Source organism: Ursus americanus, chromosome 20, assembly GCF_024610735.1.
Source record: "Ursus americanus isolate L20-20 chromosome 20, mUrsAme1.1.p, whole genome shotgun sequence".
In the NCBI taxonomy this organism is placed as follows: domain Eukaryota; kingdom Metazoa; phylum Chordata; class Mammalia; order Carnivora; family Ursidae; genus Ursus; species Ursus americanus.
Genome location: NC_142146.1, coordinates 44,691,351 through 44,708,619, shown reverse-complemented (window position 1 = coordinate 44,708,619; position 17,269 = coordinate 44,691,351). Strand labels below are relative to the sequence as shown.

Below are 17,269 nucleotides of genomic sequence, written 5' to 3'. Positions count from 1 at the left end.
TATTTTATCTGGGGCATGATTAGTACAATAAATTAAAACTAAAAATAATCCTTTTTTTTTCTTAAAGACGTTAAAGTAAACCCAAATAAACCTTTATGTGCGGCTATTTCTAAGATTGTCACTAGTTTGAAGATGCTGTTAAAAAAAACCACTTTGCAATGAACTTTACCAGTTAGAATTAACCACATTAGTTAAAAGTTGCCTAAATAAATTTTCAGAATTGCAATTTAATAGAAGTATCCATAAATTATTCTCTAGTTATAGATGCATATTAAATTGATGTTAAAATGAAAAATATCAAAATTCATATTTTTTGATACTGCTGGGACTCATATTCTATTCTAATCAAATCTTAATTATTTCTCATCCTAATGAGAATAAGAAGCTCCATTTCAACCCACCTACCACTGTAAATAAAGCTTGTTGAAAGAACTTTTTGTGTAACAAAAGACAACTCTGCACTTACTATGAGCCAACCAAGAATTCCCACGTACTGACAGACTTGTACTACACTTGAAATGTAACTGAGGGAACAATTCAAATGAGCATTTTGATGCTCAGCACCACCCAGTGGTAGAACTCTGAACATGCGCCCTCCTTTACTGCTCATTCATTTTGGTGCTCCAGGCACTCCACTAAAAAACTCAGTATACAGAACTTCATAAAATGTAAGTTCTACTCCCAAGAAGCTGACGTGAGAAAGTACCCATGGGTTTTTCAGGCTATAATCAAGCTAAGGAGAAATAAAATAATAATATATAAAATGAGAATCTACTGTAAAGAAATAGGAAATGCACAGTACTTTTGGGGTTTGGTCTGGCCTTAGCAAAGAATTTTTTTCATCACAAGCTTTTTCAAATACAAGACAGAAAATGAGCAGCTTTATCAAGCAATCACTTTGTTATATACTTAACATCACTCTATTAAAACATTTGAAATTACTATTAAAATATTCTAATAGGAAGCTTCCTCATGAAGATTGGAAATTAATACTAGTTTAATATGATCTGTAGTTAGAATAAAACTTAAAAGGAAAAAAAATTACCTAATGGAGACTTTAATGAAATTTGATTAACATTAACTAATGAACATTAGTAAGTAACAGGTCTCAAACTTGAGTAGTGAGTATTCCGATATTCATTTACTATTAGACTGTATATACATAATGAATACTTTTTGTGTATGCTAATTTCAAAACACAAAAAGGTAAAAAGTCGAAACAAAAAAGAAAACAGTATATAAAAGATCCCGGGTGGTTCTGGAACCTAGCCTCTTCTGACCATGTTGGCTATACACTGGGTATTGGCAGTTCTAGCAGAATCTGAAAAAACTGGAGCTTCACTTTACAATCCGACCTCTCTGGGACTTCTATGGATCTTCTAAAGAAAATGTGGTCTAACTCTGCTTCCAAACGCCAACTTAAAAAATTCTCTGGAAAGTTGGTTTTCTTTCGGAATTGCCAACACAAAGCCACGGTAACTCAACCATCAGCCTGGCACAAACTACCCCTTTTCTCCCAGCCTAGATGTCTAACACAGAAGAAAAAGTTGTTTTCATTAAAAGGGAAAGAAATTTTAAAAAAGAAATTAATGGGAGACTTAGAGAATAAAGATGTTCTCAAAACCTGCCTATGATCTTCCTTTTTCATCTAAGGAAGTAAAAAGAAATTAAGTAGAATCTCTTTCTCAAATGATCAAAGCAATGCAGATGACAATGGAGCAGCACTAGTAGACTTAGATGTCAATGTAAAAACTGTTAATTCTACCTATAGGATAAAAATTCCTAGAAATCTTAGAGCAGGGAACAATCAATGGCTGAAGTAAGATCCATAACTATAGCAAGTAATCCTGTCAAGATTAAATCCCATTCCAACACCATTCTCTCCCCCATGTTATTTTGGGATCACTACAGGCCATGTTGGGAAAAGCTACTCCACAGAAGATGGTACTAGACTCAAGTGACATTTCTCTCTCATTAAGAGGAGTTCAATGATATAATCCATCTTTTCCTCTTCTTTACATCCTATCTTTTCTCCCTCCTAGATATTCTTCATTTATTGTGTATCTGAGTAATCTGAACATCTTGATTTCGAAGCAAAAGAATGTGTGGGGAAGAGATATGTAAACAAAGTCATGGGCATTACACATTTCATTAGGTTAGGGTAAAGTACATGTAATTTACTATTTTTTAGGTTTCTTTTGATGAATATTACTTCCCTGGTATAAGAAGAATATTTTATCATTTTACTATTACATAAACATTAAAAAGGAAATATACATGTGTATAAAGGAAGCTAATTATTTTTTTTTTAAGTAGGCTCCCTGCCCAATGTGGGGCTTGAACTCACAACCCTGAGATCAAGAGTCACATGCTCTATCAACTGAGCCAGGCAGGCATCCCAGGGAACCTAATTATTAAAATGCAGATACATTTATCCATTAAAGGGTAGAAGAAACAAATGAATAAATTAATGAGCTAGTAGCACAAAGCTGTTTGAACCATATGTGGGTAGAAATATTTCCATCCCCCAAGTATCCCTGAAAATATTGCTTTTGTAGAATCTTTTAAACATGATTCTGAAATAGATTAATAACAAATGCTATAAATTACTTTGTAGGAATATAGAAAAGAGTAGGAAAAATTAAATAATGATATTAAGCAACTTCACGATAATCTTCAGTTTAATTTCTAATCAAGGTCATATCTACTTGCTTGGTACTACTGAAATAAAAGTGAAATCCTGGGAATCCCATGTCATGTATCAGCCTAGAGGCCTGAAAGAGGATAATGAAAGGTAAAACTAGAAAGGAAAACTGGAGGACTACTTTATAAGATGACAAAATTTCGCCAAAAAATAGAATGTTTACTGTAAGATCATCCAAATAACCAAAAATGTTTATGGTAATTTTTAAAATTTTTCATAAAACACTGGGACCTAGAGAAAAGTGTTTATGGGATAAATGAGTATCTAGATTTAGAAATACTTTCAAGAACATTAAGTGAAGCTAACATGGAGCCAAAAGAAGGTTCCGATAATACTGTTTATTCCTTAATCCAGTTAAATTTAATTTTAAGCCCTTGTACTGAGCACCCACCAAGTGCCACACAACGTATCAGCCACTAAAACTATAGAATCTAAAACATTATCTTTTCCCTCACAGAGATTAAAGAATATATAAAAGAAAAAGTGATTAAATGGGTTAAGTAGTACATTAAAGAAGAAGTGATCTATACAACTTCGAGAAAAATCAGGAAAGGTTTCAAATTACTTCCCCTTAGAGCTAAAATAAGTTCAGGCTGTCCAGATAACCAAGTACAGGGAGGGTAATCCACTTGAAGAACATGGTAAAAATCAGACGGAAAGGGAGAGACTGCTCAACACATATGTGGGCTTGTAAACTCTTGAAGGTTAAGGTGAGAGGGCAGGCAAAGTACAGACATGACTTGAGAGGCAGGCAGAAGTCAGGTAAAGGGGGTTTGTATGCCAGCTAAGTTTTATAAAAGTCATATTTCAACAGAAAATGAGTATCAACGTATTCCTTATCATCTACAATTCAAATGCAATTCCATCCATGTCAGGAAAAAAAAAAAAAGGTAGAAGGAATAATAGCTAAGTCCTTTCAGCTTCTTGATAACTGGCCTATATGACTTTGCAGCTGCATCATTCAAAAATAACGATTAGAGCACAAAATGGTAATAAAATTCAGTAGTACACGCATTGTACCGTATCTGTTTACTAATCTTCCCTAGAGTTCAACTAAAATAAAAGGACTGGGGCACCTGGGTGGCTCAGCTGGTTAAGCAGCTGCCTTCCGCTCAGGTCCATGATTTCAGGGTCCTTAGATCTAGCCCCACATCAGGCTCTCTGCTTAGTGGGGAATCTGCTTCTCCCTCTCCCTCCGCTGCTCCCCCTGTCTATGCTCTCTTGCTCGTGCACTCTCTATGTCAAGTAAATAAATAAAGTCTTTTTAAAAAATTTAAAAATATAAATAAATAAATAAATAAATAAATAAATAAATAAATAAATGGACCATTTGAAGAAATTGTTGGCTTAGGATTAAAACCATATGATGAAAATATCTTGGATGGCAATGGCAATGAACAGACTTCTGATAACTAATCTTTATTTGGTTATAAACACAGAAATTTGTGTAGTTCTGAAAAGTTCTATTTTAAGTGATTTTAGTGTTCTTGAAATAACCAGATATTTTTTACAAAATTAAGGAAAAAAAGTCGTATTTCCCACTGGGATGCCAATTCAAGTCTTTTGAAAACTCTGCCTCAGGAGATTATATTTTTCTAATTAAAAAAATAATGCCTTTATCAGAGTCAGCAATGTTTTTTAACTTCAAATACTCACCAAAAACTAGCATTCCCAAACAACTACATTTTGTCACAGTAAAGAACAGCATTGTACAAAGATAAACAAAAATGACATTGTTTAGCTTTTCCTCTAAAGAGCTGCATTTTTCAGAGGATACAGTTTTTGTCAGTGTGAATAAAATTGATTGTTTTCAGAATAAGCAGCTGGCGGGTAATTAACAGTTCTTACTAGCCTTCTGGACATCTTACATATCCAAAAACTAATTCAGAGTATGGGTTTTACTGCGTTTCTTTAGAGCAAGAGAAATTAAAAGGCTCAGATGGGCTTCTCTCAACAGAAGACAGAAAATCAAAACAGTGCTCTCTTTAACTTAGAATGTTACAAACGGTGCAATTTCCTACCTTCCAAAAATTGTTAATTGCATTTCTGCTGTCTTATTGGCTATCTGAGTCAGAAAGCATTTGGGATAGTTTGTATAGAAGATAATGTGCCATTTTCTTTATTGTAGAACACAACTTCACTTCATCATTGATTTCTAAGGAAGAAATAAGAGAAGTCTAGGTTTCTTCAATTATAGTACAATACTCATCTTCAAAAAAAAATCTTAAGAATTTCAAAAAGTAAACCCTGAAATACTCCCCATATCACCAAGAATACCACCACCACAATTACTGAAAGATCTTGATGAAATTTTACTTCTTCTTTTCCCCTCTGCTCTCCACTATGGAAAGGGTTCCTTTCTCCAAGGAAAGCTTTGTAAAGTACAGCTAATTCTCATTTGTCCGAGATAATTTGGGTATTCTTTTCTTTTTTTTTTTTTTTTTAAGATTTATTTATTTATTTATTTGACAGAGAGAGAGAGAGAGAGACAGCCAGTGAGAGAGGGAACACAAGCAGCCCCGGGGAGTGGAAGAGGAAGAAGCAGGCTCCCAGCAGAGAAGCCTGATGTGGGGCTCGATCCCAGAACACTGGGATCACGCCCTGAGCCGAAGGCAGACGCTTAATGACTGCGCCACCCAGGTGCCCCCTGGGTATTATTTTCAATAGGAACCGTGACAAAAAATATAACCTTGCAACTACTAGCAACTGCAGCATTCTGTATGGGGCTGAATTAAGCATTTCTAGTACTTGGTCCCAGAATGCTACATTTTTTTTTTAAACTAGTTTCTTAAGCCAGTGTATTCATATAGAATTGTAGATATATATGAATGAACCCCTATTTAAATAAAAAGCTATTATTTTCAAGTCAGAAAAGTACCATAACATACATTCTAAGTGATTAGGTTCTACAACGTACCTAATAAAAAAACTGTATATAATCATGAATTGGGAAGCCCAGAAAATACAAGCATAGGTTTTGGATCCGAAGGTTATAGCTAATAAAGCTAAAAGCTTATCAACCAATGACTACCCTTAGAAAAAGAAACGCTCTTTGGGATGAGATTCCAGTTGTTTTTCCAGTAACTATGATAAATTTATCCTTATTTCATACTACCTTGATAGGTGATCCATACTTTTTACTCTTGTGTATTCATGAAACTTACAGTCATGCTGGCATGACTAAACTGTCCTTTATAAACCACATTAGAAATTTCACACTCAACTGTCACTGAGTTACACTGCATCACAGTGTGCCTTATCAATTAGTAATTTAGTTTCTGAAAGGTCAATGTGATGGTTAGTTGTATGTGTCAACTAGACTGGGCTAAGAGATGCCAGAGAGCTGGTAAAACAGTATTTTGGAGTGTGTCTGTGAGGGGGTTTCTGAAAGAGATTGGCATTTGATTCAACAGACTAAGTAAAAAAAAATCTACCACTCTTATCAACATGGGTGGGCATCATCCAATTTGTGGAGGGCCCAAATAGATGACATGGTAAAGGGAAAGAAAATTCCCTCTCTCTCTTCCTGATATCCATCTCTCCTGCCCTCAGACATCAGAGCTCTTGATTCTTGGACCTTTTGACTCCAGGACCATTAGCTCGCTTGGTTCTGACACCTCGGCACTCAGTCTGAATCATACCACTGGCCTTCCTGGTTATCCAGCTTGCAAACAGCAGATTATGAGAAACTTCTAGGCCTAATATAGTCAGTACCTTTGCCATCTTTATTCTTACTCTATTTTACACCAATGGTAAGAAGTGTAAAACATCAAAGGCTAATACCTGCTGCTTACTTACTGTGTGCAAGGCACTGTTTGATAAGCATTTAACATTGATTATTTCATTTGATCCTCATAACAATTCTATGATGTAGGGAACATTATAATTCCTATTTACGGATAAAGAAATTGAGGCACATGGAGGTAAATAACTTGCCTGAGATCACACGGCTAATAAATGATAAAAATGGGAATCAGTTCAGTCAGACAAACCAGAGACACTTCTGGAAGCAACATGATAGCTGCTCAAGGAGAATCCCAAGTCCAGTTCAAACCTGTATCGGTTGGCAATGGTGGTACCAGAAAAACTACGTTTGTGAAACATCATCTAACTGGTGAACTTGAGAAGTACATAACTACCTTGGGTGTTGAGGTCCATCCCCTTGTGTTCCATACCAACAGAGGACCTATTAAGTTCAATGTATGAGATACGGCTGGTCAGAAGAAACTTGGTGGGCTGAGGGATGGCTATTACATCCAGGCCCAGTGTGCCATTATAATGTTTGATGTAACATCAAAGGTTACTTACAAGAATGTGCCTAACTGGCACAGAGATCTGGTACGAGTATGTGAGAACATCCCCATCATGCTGTGCTGTGTGGCAACTAAGTAGATGTTATGAAAAGGAAAGTTAAGGCAAAATCTATTGTCTTCCACTGAAAGAAAAACCTTTAGTACTATGACATTTCTGCCAAAAAAGTAACTACAACTTTGAAAAGCCCTTCTTATGGTCTGCTAGAAAACTAACTGGAGACCCTAATCTGGAGTTTGTTGCCATGACTGCTCTTGTCCCACCAGAGGTTGTCAGGGACCTAGCTTTGGCAACACAGTGTAAGCATGATCTAGAGGTTGCTTGGACAACTGCTCGCCTGGATGAGGATGATGACCTGTGAGAAAGTGCAGTGTCAAAAGTCTAGTTTTTTTTTTTTTTTTTAAGATTTATGTATTTGAGAGAGAGAGTGAGTTGGGGGGGGGGTAGAGGGAGAGAGAAAATCTGGAGCAGACTGTACGCTGAACAAGAAGCCTGACACAGGGCTTGATCTTTGAGATAACAACCTGAGCCAAAACCAAGATTTGGATACTCAACTGACTGTGCCACCCAGGCACCCCCAGAAGTCCAGTTTCATAGGCAACTGTCCTGTGAGGTCAGTGGTGCAGCATGTTTGCTACTTTATCATATGGCTGAGCAGGACCTGTGCTTAATCTTTGGGATGCTGATGGAGATGAATGAGCTTCAGAGTGAATGTGGCAGTTTAAAAAGTACCTTCAGTTTTTTGGACCTGCATATTTGGCTGTTTTGGAATGCAACTGTTTCCTTCCTGAGTTTCAAATAAAAGACTGCTATAGTCACATCACAATATCCAGTGGTAAAATCTAATTTGTCACTGTCATTCCCATTCCTTTTAGTTTAGAATCAGAATAAAGTTGTATTTCAAATGAAAAAACAAAAGGGGGGGATCCAAATGTATGTAGTCTATTTCCAGACCTTAATTAAAATTAATGTGTCTTCCCTGTAAACTGAGATCTCATATTTTTAACACAACTGAGACAAGACAGAAACCATTAGGAAAAACATGAGTAAGGAATCTTTAGCCTTAAGTGGCTATAATATACTCTGTTGTTTATTTGTGAAGGAAAGATAACAGGGTTTAAAAACGTACAACAGACTAGAATCTGATTCATTAAAACTCTATCTACATGGTGAGGTATAATGAGAAAATTTCTAACATTTTTCTAAGATGAGAATCCTCAATTTAAACATTTTTACATGTACATGTTTTTTAAAAATGCATTATACACATAAGTAAAAGGCTTACTACTATACTACATAGCTTGATTTAACAAACCTTTATTGCTCTTCTACGATGCACTATGATACAAATTAGGTAATAACTATAATTAAAACATGAACTCTAAACACAGCTCACAAATGAAATATATATATATAACAAAAAATAATAATGTGATAAAGAGTAAAGGAGATATTTACAAAGTGGAAGAATGATACATCGAGCTGGAATGATTCATTCTATCAGAGAGGGCAGAAAGAAAAGTTAGGCTTCCAGAAAAGATAACATCCTCAGCTAGCACTTAAATGTCATCTTGCACAGAGATCTTGAACAGAGGAAATAGTATATATAAAGGCACAAAGGTGTAGTCAGCATTGTACAACAAGTTGAGAGACTTCAAGGAGGTGGTATGGCTGCAGCATAAAATTCAAGGCAGGAAGTAGGAAGAGATGAGCTGGAGTACAGCTAACCACAAAATTCTATTAGAAGCACTCAGACTCATGATGAGGATCCACTTAAGGGACAGGAGGACTAATAAGCCTACCTATTCATTCCAGAGTTGTGTTTTCACCATCAAAAGACAAACATTCGAAGACAGTATTTCCTTAAATTTTGCAGTGAATCACCTTCCGTTCCCAATGAAAAAAGTTATTTAAAAAAAAAAAGGGGGTATTATAGTTTTTAGTTAATAAAGATTGGACTGAACCAAAAATTACATAGCATAATAATGCAATAAACCTTAGAAACAGCAAATTTTAGTTTACTTTAATTTCTTAGCAGCAAGAAATTAATGAAATATTACAATAATGTTTCCTTTTTGTTGAAGCAATCTGCGATTATTACAGTTTAGTTCCGGATCAAATCTTAAAATGGTTTAAATTCAAACTACTATAAAAAAGATACAATTCTGAAGAGCAGGAAATCTACATTTGACTTCGAGCTCTAATTTATTTCCTACTTAAAGGTAACTAAGAGTTTAGATTTGGAAATGATATACAACACCACCTATCATTTACAAAGTGCTCCACATTTCCAAACCCTTTTACAATTATTATTTTATTCCTTTAATAAGTTTATTATGGAAGTGTCATTTCTTACATGAAATGCAAGGAGCTGAGACAAAAATTCAGGCACAGCAGGGGTCTGTTCCTACTGAACAAATCATCTAAGATCAAGCTATGTCAAGTCCATGAGGTAATATTCCATGTCTATTCTCTAAGATACATGCAAGAAACCACATGACACTCAAGCCTGAGTTAGTTCAGTAAAAGTAACATCAAGGCTTATTTTATACAGGCCTCAATGTGGCTCTTCTGCCAACATCATCCAAAACCAGATTTGTAAAGACAGTATTAAAAGTATCAAAAAACCACACTTTTAGAGCAGCACTGATGATAGTGAGGGAAGTCCTATGGCAAATTTTGTTTTACTATCTGACCTAACCCACACCAGGGAGACAAACTTTGTACAGGTGACAGAATCAGCTTATTGCAAAAGAGAAATCCCAGTGTCAACATAAATATACATGTAGTACTGGTAATGGAAGAGTAAAGGCATAAAACTGAAGGTTAATGTTCCCATTCCTGGATTAAATCAAACAATATTCTACTATTAAACGACAGTTCAAGATTCCCAAAAACCACCTGAAAATTCTTAAACCGATGGCAATCATTTTTATTATCATCAATTTGTTTACAATCTTGTAAAAACTATGAATCGTGAGCTGTCCTCCTTTATGTACCGGCTGCTAAAAGCTTAAAGTCAATTTTGTAGCAAATGAATAAAACTTAAGTAAACCTGCTTCTCTCTTGCTTGCCTTCACCAACTTCCCATTTTCCTTTCGTCCTCACCTTTTTTTAATCTGGATGAATTATATAAACCTTCTTAAAGCCTTTCTGAAACAAGGGGGAATTTAAGATAGATAAACTAAAAAAAACAGTAACAAAAAAATGAAAGAAGCAAACATTACCTTTACATCAAAATTACAATCAAGTCTTCTAATTAACACGATGAAAGTGCCAGATGAATTGTCTTTTAGTGGTGGAGGCACTATGGGTTCACAGGCATTCTCTGGTTTTGAGTTAATCAAAAAACCCTGAAAAAGAATTGGCAAGAAGTTTTTTTCTCCATTAAACTCAAAAAATCAATTCAACTTACTTCTACAAACATCTTTTAAATTTGCTTCATGTATTTGCATTATGCTAGATGAATTATCTGGGAGCTACAACAGTTCCTACCCTCCAAATGCTCACAATCCCAAGTCTTCAAAGTAGTATTTGGTTTCATAAGCATTTAGTTTTTTAAAGTTCATTCCATTTCTACTTTTAAAGTTTTTTGTTTTGTTTTTTTTTTAAATCACACATAAGCCCATCACTCCAAAGACAAACCACTGTTAGCATGTTGGTATATTTTCCAACAACGACTGACATATCTAAACCAAGTAAATACTTTTTAAAAATTAACTTTTACATTTCTTTCATGATATCAAACAATGAAAATGCACATTTCTAGGTACTTGTTCTATAGAAATACTAGCCTGAGTATATAAAGATATATGTAGAAAGATATTCCCTGCTACATTGTTTTTTTTTTTTTTTAATTTTTATTTATTTATTTATTTATTCGACAGAGATAGAGACAGCCAGCGCGAGAGAGAACACAAGCAGGGGGAGTGGGAGAGGAAGAAGCAGGCTCACAGTGGAAGAGCCTGATGTGGGGCTCGATCCCATAACGCCGGGATCACGCCCTGAGCCGAAGGCAGACGCTTAACCGCTGTGCCACCCAGGCGCCCCTGCTACATTGTTTTTAATAGCAAAAGCTGGAAATCAGGGGTGCCTGGGTGGCTCAGGGTGTGATCCCAGGGTCCTGGGATCGAGCCCCACATCAGGCTCCTCCGCTGGGAGCCTGCTTTTTCCTCTCCCACTCCCCCTGCTTGTGTTCCCTCTCTCGCTGTCTCTCTGTCAAATAAAGAAAGAAAATCTTAAAAAAAAAATCTAAAAAAAAAAAAGCTGGAAATCATGCACATCAATACAGTAGCCATTTAAAAACACATTCAGTGGGCACCTGGGTGGCTTAGTCCGTTAAGCGCCTGCCTTTGGCTCAGGTTATAATCCCAGGGTCCTGGGATCAAGGTCCCACATTGCTTCTCCCTCTCCTCTCTGCCCCCTACTAGTGCTTGCTCTCTCTCTCTAGTGCTAATAAATAAAATCTTTTTAAAAATATATACAATAGAAAAACAATGGGGCCATCAAAAAGAATGAGGTAAATCTAGACACACTAAATTAAAAAGATATTCACAAATAACTATTAATTTAAAAAGAAAACAGTAAGTTGCTTTCCCAGAAATACAGGATAGTTTGACATCAGAAAATATTTACCATAAAATGTTACATTAACAGAAAAAAAAAGTCACATTAACATATTAGAACAGAAAAATCAAATGACTATCTCAACATACATGAAACACTTAATAAACACAAAAAGACTGCCAAATTCAGTAAATTTGTAAGAAGTGAAAATCAAAGCTATGACACAGTGCCTTAACAATAGTCCTCCTATATAGTGTGTGAATTTGGCACACCAACCACCTATCCACAGGATATGGCAATTTCTCCTGCCTTAAATTGCACTGACTGGCTTGTATGGGAAATACTTTTGCATGTTTCAGGAATAAAATGCAGCATACCTTCACTTATTCATAAAGTAGTTCCCCTTCTTGATTCCATAAAGCAGAGAAAGAGAACTGTGGTTATCCTTCCAACAATGAATATTTACTTCAATCATGTTAAAATTATACCCTGCTGCCTTTTCTGTGTCTTTCTGCACAAACACTAACATGTTGCTTTAATGGCAAATCACATAGAGCAGTTCTTTTCAAGAAACTTGTAACAGCAATTAAACTCAACCCATATAGTACCAACAAGGAATATAACTCAACTGAAGTGAAAATAATATGAATAGCTATGGCCTAATGTCCCATGTCCAGCGAAGTCAACTCCATTTGCCACCTAGTGGACAGCAATTGAAAGACACATCCCAATTTCAGATGTTAAAACACAGGGTAATAAAATAAATGCATTATAGAATCAACAAATTTATGGTATGTACAGATACACACAAAAAAAGATCTACAAGTGAAACTGGGAAAGGGGTTTTGCTTTTTAATAACCGTGTTGTTATATCTCTTATGACAAATGTGTATTATTTTTAAACATAAGGAAATTTACAAAAGTCAAATACACATAAGCTAAAAGTCCAAAAAATAATCTAGTTGCATTAACAGAAAATTGAATGAAGTCTTAAAAAAACCGTCCATAAATTATTAAATATCATCTTTCCTGTAGACTATGCTAAAAGAATAACTTGCTAAATCAATTTACTAATTCCTATCCTTCCCTGAGATGAGTCACTTAAAACTAAGTGCAAACTTACTTTGTATCAACCACAAAGTCTACAAGGTAATGTAATGGGCTTTGTCAAATAATTTGGCACAACTCCCTGGTCCCTTGAATAAGAATGGCCAAGAAGGTGCTACCTTAAGCCACATCTACATGCCTACTGTCACCTCTTAGAGCCAATCTCTTCTTTTTGAAAGGATGCTTACTCTGTCATCAAAGATCCTCCTCATCTCTACCTTCTGACAGGGGAACTTTTTGCCAACATGTAGGAAGCCCAAGAAAACTACCAAGGCCTACGAGACTTAAACTATCTATCTCTTTGTTGTTTGTAATTCCCTGATGTTTCAACAAGAATGCGGGACAAAAATACTGCATGCAGACTGGCACCTCAATATCTTCAAATGTATAATGCAATAGGCCTACAATATATACATATGTTGATTTCTTTTGAAAGCTTTTGTGACTACACATAAACCAAAGTGCACAAAACATAATTTTCCAGCTTGATGAAGTTTCACAAACTGAACACACCTGTATCAGGAAACAGAACATTAACAGAACTCCGGAAGTTTCCTTCATCCTCCCTGCCAGTCACTACTCCTCAAACCCCATTCCTAATGTCACTACATAGACTTCTAACAGCTTCATTTTGTCTAATTTTACATTTGACATAAATAAAACCATACAGTATGGTAAATGGTCTTTTGGACTTCTCTCCCTCAGTGCTGTATTTGTGAGATTCAGCCCTACTGTTGAGCAACTATATTGGTGGATTTTTTACTGCCATCTCTATGTAGTATTACACTGTGTGACTATGTCAAAATTTATCCCACTGTTGATGAGCATTAGGGTAATATCTAGTTAGGAGCTATTACAAATAGTGCTTTTATAAACATTCCATGAACATTAACACATGTACACATCTGTTAAGTATGTACATAAAAACAGAACCATAGGCTATCAAGCTGGATCATAGGGTATCAAGCTTTTGTAAATACTGCCAAGCTTTCCATAGTAGTTTGGGTTACCACCTAACTGGAATTTTCAAAATAACCTAAACATAAAAATCATACTGGATATAATTTTGCTTTAATGCTTCAGAAGGCATTTAGAACTACAATAATTCAGGATAAACATTATGGAAAAATTACTTTAGTTGATAAATTACACTGGGTAATAAGTGCATAAATAGGTAAAAATTTGATAAAACGGTTTTGTTTAAAAGATTGTTTCAGGCTGAAAACAGCCTTAACCTTCCTTCACTTCAGTTTGCACTAAATGTTAAACTATATAAATAGTAAAATTAAGAGAAGTATATGCAGTTATAATATCAACAAAAATGTTGAAAGCAAGGGAGCAGTACATCTTTCCCTTTGTAAGAGTATAAAAGTTAAAAGCAGAACAAGAGAGAGAGAGGGGTGAGTTATTTTGTTAGTGAGAATCAGAAGTTGTAAATTAACTAATTAATTGCAGTAACAGCAAGCAGTTAACATTTGTTGAGCCATGGCACTCAACACTGTGTGTCAGGCACTATGCTCTTTCAATGTTCTAATTCAGTTAATCTATGCAATAACCCAAGAAGATAACTACTATTATTATCCTTATTTTGAAGACGAAGAAACTAAGTCTCACAAAGGTTAGGTAATTTGCCCAAGGTTACACAGCAGGCATGCAATCCCAGGAAGTCTGACTCCAGAATCTATGCCCTCAACCACTATGCTATACTATTTCCATAAGATGACAAAACAAAATAAAACCCAACTAGGTGAAAACCAAAATGGGCAACAAAAAGAATGATCATTTACAAAAATGAACAAGCCAAAATATTAGTCTAAAACGCAATTAAGGAGGATTCCAAAATCTGATTTAAATATTTCAAACAAGGAAGACGTCAAAGGAAACTGTCATAATTTTTAAATTCAAACATAGACCAAAGAATTACACTGATCAGATTTTATTAGCTAACATTTTCCTAATGTGAGACAGATGGATTTATTTATATCAACGACCTTCTATGATTTTAAAAATATCCACTGCTCTTTTCCCTAATTTTTTATCAGATCATTCTGCCAAAATTTACCCATAATTTTCACATACAGGACACACTTAATTCCTTTTTCACAAATAGTTGGAGATTATGCTCTTCTTATACAGTAAAGCACCCTTTAACCACTACTCATGTTATTTTAAGTTCCTTTAATACTATGCTCTGAATACACTGGTCTCATTTCATAAGGGCTCTTTGTAAGAGGATGGATAGGACTGAGTTCTTTCCAATATTAATTACTTGGGTAGGGACTAACAGATCCAGTAAGAGAAAACAAAGTATAAACAACATGCAGTACAATGCACAGAACAGAGCAAATCACTCAAACTATGGGAGTCAGTAACAGAATAAGTAGCATTTGACTTGGCTCTTAAGTTTTACTATATTTTAATTTGGGGCCTAAACCCAAATATACTACTATAAATGATCTGACCAATATAGTAACAGATAGCCAGGACTGAATCCTGGAATACAAGAAGGTTACTACTGGAAAAGCCTGTGAAATCTGAAAGAAGTCTGTACTTTATTTAACATATTGTATAAATTTTAATTTGCTAGATTTGATAAAAGCACCATGGTTATATAAAATGTTAACATTAAAAGAAACTGAGTAAAGAGTATAAAGAAACTCTCTACTATTTTTTGCAGCTTTTCTATGTCTAAATTTATTTCCAAAAAAATTTTAATAAATCAAACACATCAACAAGAAGGTAACAACAGAACTATCACTCTTTAACTTGCTCTTAACAGTACACTTCTATTGATGCACTGTAACTGATGTATGGATGTTTCTGGCAAACACACTGCAATTGTTTCAACAAATTTTTGACATACGTGGCTACTAAGCTGTTTTTCTCCTTTTTTCAGTACCTATCTTTCAGGACTCAAGGGCAAAACATTAGTATTTTAACCATTCCAAACTTCATGCCATTTGCAAATTTTATAGTCATACCTTCCATGTCTTTCTGCACATCACTGAGGAAAGCACTGAATAAGAGAAATTTGAGGGTTATATACTAATTAAAAGTTAAGCCTTAACTAAATTATATGAAAAGGTTGTTTAAAAAAAAAAACCCGCACAAATCTAGATACTACATTTGTGGCATTTTTTAAATCAGTAACCAATTATCTTTCATCTCAAAGTTACATTGCTCCTTGTACACTGTTAGAATTCTCCCCAATAACCTTTTTTGGTTATATATTTTATCAATGAGTTAGATTTTAGATCTTAATAATATCTGATTAAAAGATGTCACAAAAATACAATAAGCCCATAAATAACTGAAAACATTAAATACTTCAAAATGCTAAGTCAGCAAATACTATTTAGACCAACTATATAATTTTTAAAACATATTATTTCTAAAAAAGTTCAAAAAGCATTAAAAACAAAATTTGGCCCCTATTACTATTCTAGGAATGTCAAACCTTAAAAAAAAGTCCCAGACTACTGTATTTATTAATTGCACTGAGATTAAAAACAAGAGAAAGCATAAAAATTTATACGACATCAATACACAGTTCTAAAATCACCCATCTTGAGAATTTACTCCAATGAGAATTTTTGAATGATTTGTTTTAAAAAGATTTGATAATTAGCATATTATTAATTACCTACGAAGATGCTACAATAAACTTCTACTTCCCAGCCATGACAGAGTAGAAGGGACTAGTTTTATCCTCTTGGTTTAAATAACTAGAAAAGTAAACAGAGAGTATGAAATAGCAGCTTTCAAAGAATAGATAACATCACAAGACAGCAATTGTTGAGAAAAAAGAAATAAATCCAGTGAGCCCTATAAATACCTCAGCTCACTGTCTGGAGAAATTCCAGGCCTCAGAACAGGGCAGGAGAACCCAGAGTCCAGTGGTGTCAATGAGTCGAGGAGACAGAGTTCAGAGAATGGAGAGGCCAAGGCAGCTAAGGTTTTCTGGGGCACCATATTGGGAATAAAGGAGCTACAAAGACAGAGCTCTAGATACATGCAGAGGTGTCCACTCAAGTTCTTGGCTTAGTAGTAATGTGCATTTTGTGGAAGGGAGCTACAAAAACTAAGAAAGAAAGGGGTGAACAGAACAATCCCTGGAGCCTACACAGGGCTGGGAATTGTGGTATTCTCATCAGCCAGAGTGGGGAAACTTTCTAATACAGTCCTCAGAAAACCATTGCCTCAGAAATGGAACAAATGAGTCCTAAACATTTGAAGTGAATGAAAATAAAAACACAACTTATCAAAATTTGTGAGACACAACTAACATAGTACTTAGAGGGAAATTTATAGCAGTAAATATTTATATCAGAAAAGAGGAAAAGGTTTCAAATCAATGGCCTCAATATTCATCTAAAGAAACTAAAAAAAGTGGGGGAGAGCAAACAAAACCCAAAGTTAGAGAAAGAAATAATAAATAACAGCTATTTTCCTTACCCTAATGCTTTGGATATGTATTACTATAGACAAGTGGACAGACTTAAAGAAGTTTAATAACTCGCCCAGTGATAGAACTGTAATTTGAGAAGGTAGGAGTTAAGATGGCGGAGGAGTAGGGGTCCC

The 17,269-nt window shown here is 35.0% G+C and overlaps 1 protein-coding gene and 1 pseudogene across 5 annotated transcripts in view; one reads left to right on the top strand and one right to left on the bottom strand.

The window, feature by feature from the left end:
• RNF13 (ring finger protein 13) overlaps nucleotides 1-17,269 on the bottom strand; it is a 165,790-nt gene that overhangs the window by 84,542 nt on the left and 63,979 nt on the right. For 4 of the 5 annotated variants that reach the window (XM_045812813.2, XM_087870278.1, XM_045812806.2 and 1 more), the window contains one exon: nucleotides 10,243-10,368. In XM_045812813.2, coding sequence (XP_045668769.1) covers nucleotides 10,243-10,368 — 126 coding nt within the window. Of the gene's footprint in view, nucleotides 1-10,242; nucleotides 10,369-15,669; nucleotides 15,705-17,269 lie in introns of those variants that run through there. The other variant, XM_045812820.2, reaches the window with a different exon arrangement.
• LOC123801023 (GTP-binding nuclear protein Ran-like) lies at nucleotides 6,692-7,376 on the top strand (annotated as a pseudogene).